General features: G+C 29.2%; 1 protein-coding gene across 1 annotated transcript; it reads left to right on the forward strand.

The window, feature by feature from the left end:
* Window positions 1-1,932: 1,932 nt before the first annotated feature.
* LOC140431985 (uncharacterized) lies at window positions 1,933-4,957 on the forward strand. Its single transcript, XM_072519851.1, has 3 exons — window positions 1,933-2,061; window positions 2,495-2,647; window positions 2,902-4,957. Exons 1-3 carry the CDS (start codon window positions 2,035-2,037, stop codon window positions 4,912-4,914), a joined length of 2,193 nt encoding a protein of 730 aa, XP_072375952.1. The 5' UTR covers window positions 1,933-2,034; the 3' UTR covers window positions 4,915-4,957.
* The last annotated feature ends 868 nt before the right edge of the window (window positions 4,958-5,825 follow it).

A 5,825-nucleotide genomic window follows, 5' to 3' on the forward strand; every position in this document is an offset into this window, starting at 1 on the left:
TACCTGTTAGTATTCTTAAGAAATCTAATAAGAACTTATTCCTTTTCCTGTCACAGATGAACATCCGCGAATCGCACAAATATATCCAGACATTTTAAATATAAATTAAACTTTTAACTATAAACTATAACTGTAAACTTATATATTTAACTATAACTATAAACTATAACTATAACCTTTTAACTATAAATAAATTATATAAATGGTCAAATGCACTTGTTGTGTCGAGTATTTACCATAGACGCCTACGGACTATCGAAACAACCAGAATTAAAGAATAAGCAAGTGTTTTTGACAGCACAACCAGAATCGGGCATGCGTATCAGTGTTGCCAATCGGCGCATAATTATGCGATTTGCGCATAATTTAATTCCCAGCGCATAATTTTCGCATCCTTCATAAAATCGCACAATTTCGCATAATCCAGCTAAGCAAAAGAAAAAGCCAAGGCCAAGCCACAGCTTACAACGTTTATAAGAAGAGTCCGCGTCTTCTTTTTTCCTTTAAAAAAAGATGTTTGTACTGACCTGACATTTTATAGTTATACAGCATTAACTTTAGCAAATAAAAATTACTTTATGGAAGAAAATTTCCATTCTATGGCGGCATTATATCGAAAATAAATTTACAACATGTAAAAATTGATTTTCGGCCACCTGAGTCACCTTCATTAAGAGTGGTTTAGGGTTAACCCGGGAGTGGACGGGTGGTCTGAAAAAGTCACCTGTGGAGTCCATCAGGACCAAAATTTAAATGACTTACAAATTTCAGATAACATTCACATAATGTTTTTAAGTATTTTGTCGGTTTACGTGTCTATTACTTAAGGACCTTATGTTATTCTATTTTTGTTGTTTTATTTTTCAAAAAATATAGGAATTAATCTAAAACCTTTAATTTTCTGCTTTGTTTAACTTTTATTAGCACTTGGTAAACAAATGTTTTCCAAAATTCCTACAGATGTTTTATTAAAATACAAATATTAACCTACACAAATTTGGTTATAACAATAAACAGAAAAATTCTCTGCTCAAAATACAACTTTGAATTTTACTCCAAATTGTTCTCTGTGCATTCAGAGCAACATGCTACAATGTTCTCCATACACAACCAGGACAGACAAAATGTGCAAAAATATCGCGTTTTCTATCTTTTTTAGTATTTGCAATTTCTTTTTTTTATTGGTGGTCATTTCTAATGGGCCTGGTATAGGGGTATTTGATAAGTGTAATGCTGGTTGTTGTACAACTCAAGCTAAATGAGGGTACAAAGCTTTCCTCATATTTTATTTTGTCATATTCCTAAATCTTTCAAATATTTTTCAGCAATGTTTAAATTCTTCTGAATTGTTTTTTTTATAATTCGAACGAATTGACAGCAGCAACATTCATGAGGCCATAGAATAATACCATAGGTTAACATCTAGAAGTGTATCTAACAAAATTATAGGAATCTCTATTCCTTACTTTGTCAGATCATAAAATGTAATAATTTCTATATATGTAATAATTTGTAAGAAACCGAAAAAAACTGCATAACAAGTATATGAATCTCAATTTCCCATAGTAACAGGAGTAGGCGGGTGAGGTCTGCCAAGACATATTAAATATCTCAAAACCAAAAAATAAATTTGTTTTAAAAATTTCACCATTATTTGGAGGGAGCAATTATTGAAAGGTACTGAAAAGGAAAAGGTCATTTGTATAATATAAATAACATTTACATTAAAATCATTTTTCATTCTTTGTAGTAAGAATCTAACTATAAAGTGCCCTGTTATTCCCCAAGCAAATATTTCTCACCAGAAAAATCCCCCTATCTGACAATACCCAATCAATACACATTGAAGGAAAGGTTTCACATATATTTGAGTAGGTAGGTACTTCACATTTGTATTTACAGGGATTTCACATTAAATTACATATATAAATATAAGGCACAAATTGAAAAAAAAAATTAATTATTCAAGTGTACTTCTTCAACTGTTACTTTGTGTGTTGTGTTTGTGCAAAGAAACTAAAAAATATATAGAAAATGGATAAGTGGCTTTTCAGTTTTAAGGTAAATATAAAAAATAGTTAAAAGTTACAATCATTTATATATATATATATATATATATATATATATATATATATATATATATATATATATATATATATATATATATATATATATATATATATATATATATATAGAGAAATCACATAAGCATTAACCATAACTAAATTTGTACCTTCTAGGATGCATGTTCAATAGTTTAAAATAATTATTTTTTGTTCACATCAAAAAATCATTTCCTATACAATAATTAATGGTACTTATTGGTTTTTTTAAGTACCATATAGTTTACAATATCTTTATGCTTCTTCAAAAATCAAAATTACCAACATATACCTGCTGTGAATGAGAGGTAAAAGTTCAGTAGATTTTGTATAGATCTTTTAAGCTTCTTAAAATTAAATTTTGTGTTTTAATAAAGCAAATTGTTTTTTAGAGTAAACATCAGGAAACAGAGACAAATAAGCAGAAAGATTCCCCAGTACCACTTGATGTAGAAAAGCCAGGTTGCAGTCATCAAGTTGAAGGCTCCCCTATTTATCCTGCTCCCACACATTCTCATATTATGAGTGACAATGGCGATACTATGGTAATGTATTGAAGCAATTGATAATTTTATAAAAATTACATAAAAACACAGACTTCATATCGTATTTATTTATTAAAATTATATAGATAATATAATTAAATTAAACTATAAACTACAAATATCAGATATAATTACAGAAATTAGGTATAATATGAGAAAGATTTAAAACTACTACAGTAGTGAAATACATTTGTATTTGACTTTGACTAATATTTTATTGATTTACACCATCTAAATTATGATTATATTTTTAGAATGATCCTACACCAGCAAAAAAGAAAATAAAAATAGAGAAAGCATCAAAGAGTGAAAAAAAGAAGACTTTTAACAGCTCTTGGAAAAGTGTACCACAGTTTAAGAATTGGTTAGAAAAATCAATAAAACAACCATCATCTGAGGGTAATGAGTACGCCTATTGCAAGGTATGTGATTGTGATATTGTAGCTCATAAAAGTGTATTACTAAAACATTCAATAAGTGAAAGGCATAAATTAAATTGGACAAAAGTGGCGAGCAATACTAAACTCACTGAATTGTATAAACCAAATGCTGATGATGTAGCTGTAAAAACGGCAGAGTTAAAGTTATGTGCCTTGTTGGCAAGCAATAACCTGCCATTTTTATTAGTAGACACCCTAACTCCTTTAATTCAAAATATATGTTATGACTCGAAAATTGCTAAACAATTACACTTAAAACGAACCAAAGCTAAGTCAATTATTTGCAATAACTTGGGGTATAATTTTCTTGAAGAACTATATATTAAATTAAGGGAGCCAGGATGTTTTTTTTCTTTGGTTATGGATGAAACTACTGATATTTCAGTAAAAAAGCAATGTGCATTCACTACTATAATTTATGAAAATAATTCAACCAAAACACAATTTTTTGATCTTGTCGAGGCTCATGGATCAACAGCTAGTGATTTATATGGTATTCTAAAGAACTGTTTAACTTCAAAGAATATTCCACTGACTAATTTTGTAGGGTTTTCATCAGATACCACCAATGTTATGGTTGGAGAGTTTAACTCTGTATTTTCCAAGTTAAAAGAAGAATTTCCACACATAGTATGCATTAGATGCTCATGTCATATGGCACATTTAGCTACATCAAAAGCCTGTTTAAAATTACCTAGGCATGTGGAAGATCTGCTACGGAACATAGGCAGTCATTTTAATAGGAGTGCTTTGAGGAGACACAAATTTATAGAGTTCCAAAATTTTTTTCAAGTGAAAATTCACAAGATACTCTCTCCAGCCATAACAAGATGGTTATCTATTAAAGAATGTGTCGATAGAGTACTTGAGCAATATGAGCCACTTAGAGCATATTTGACAGAGTATGTATTTGAAGACCCGTCAATTACAACAGAAACAATGTTGGAAACCATGTCAAATTTGTTCACACCGGTGTATCTAGAGTTTATGTCATATTCTTTAGGACTAATGACAGATTTCAATTTACTCTTTCAGTCAGAAAAACCACTTCTTTGTAAGGTTCAGCCACAAACTGAAACTCTGTTGAGAACGCTGTGTTCTAATTTTATAAAGATGTCTGTAATAAAAAGAACCAACGACATATTTAGACTTAACCATGAAAACCCTACAAATTTTGTTAGTTTACATGATATTTATATAGGAGTTGCTGCAACAGAAAGCTTGAAAGAATTAAAAAAAAAGCCAAATTTGAACCAAAAAGAATTTGATAGTTTTTTTAAATGTATTTTAGAATTCTATATAGAGTTAGTTAGTAATATTAAAAATCGATTCACCTTTAACGACCCTATCTATAAAATAATTTCAATATTGGATCCCAAAATTGCACAAAGCTTTGAAATAAAATCATTACAATGTGTAACTAATCAATTCCCTATTTTAAAAGAATATGTTAATATTCAGGAGTTAGATAATGAATGGAGAAGACACGCTTTATTAGACTTTGAAAAATTAAATTTAAATTCAGATGACTGTGAGCAATATTGGTCTCAAATATTTAATTTAAAAAATGATGCTAATGCTTTTTTATTTCCGAATTTAAAAAAAACGCTACAGCTACTTTTTGTTTTGCCATTCTCTAATGCTAGTGTAGAACGTATATTTAGTGATTTGTTTAACATAAAAAGTGACAAACGGAATTTATTAAACTCTTCAACAGCAAAGGCTATTTTGGCAACCAAAGCAGGAGTTGAAAAGAATGGCGGTTGCTTAAAATTCATACCATCCAAAAAAATGCTAGGCCATAATACATGGAAAGACAATCAGTAGCTTGTATTTTAATATAGTATGTTTCTACTTTAAGTTTACCTATGTTTTTGTTTTAATAGAATAATTTACATTAGTTTAAGATATTTAATCTGTTGTTTACTTGTAAGTACCATTCATAACTGATTATTAAAGCTAAAATATTACAAATGATGTATATTTTTCAAAATATCCTATTTTCCTGATAATATTTTAAGTAAAGAAAATAACTTGGCAAATAATTTGCAAACTTTTATGTCTTCAGTTTCTGAGGAAGACAAATTAGTTGAACATGTTCTTTTTGTATTCACATTTTACCGATCTGAGGTATATGCAACAGTTTTCAATTGCAAAGGTACATTTTCTTTGCTGATATGAATAACAGGAGTATCATTGTTATCCTCAAAAGCACATAAGTAAACTCCTTCCACAATAAGTTGTCTCTAGGAAACATAGAAAAATACCATGGAGGAACTAGACAGGTTCATCAATTGCTCATGACACAGGACACAGTACATAAGGTATTCTGAAATAAAATAAAAAAAAGTTAAACTACATAATTATAAAAAAAGTATTACAAATATGTAGGAAAGAGTCATAATTATAATTTTTATTGTATTCAGTTTCCATAGATATTTTACTAGAACCTTGCAGTTCCCAGTTGCCACTTTAAGAGCATATTTTCATATGCCTATGATGATGGAATAGTTCTTATTCTTAGTACCATATAAGCATTAAAAAGTGAACAGGTTCCACAATCAAATGAATTGTAGTTAAATAGGATAAAAATATATATAATTATGTACTCACCTATTAAAATTAATCCAGTCTAGATGCGCCATATTCTTGTTTTTAAGTTATAACATAACCATCAAGGGCAAGGGTGTACCAGTATCACACACTTTTTTTGGGCATTTCGCATTTTAAGGCACTCT

Source organism: Diabrotica undecimpunctata, unplaced genomic scaffold (genome assembly GCF_040954645.1).
Source record: "Diabrotica undecimpunctata isolate CICGRU unplaced genomic scaffold, icDiaUnde3 ctg00001194.1, whole genome shotgun sequence".
In the NCBI taxonomy this organism is placed as follows: Eukaryota; Metazoa; Arthropoda; class Insecta; order Coleoptera; family Chrysomelidae; genus Diabrotica; species Diabrotica undecimpunctata.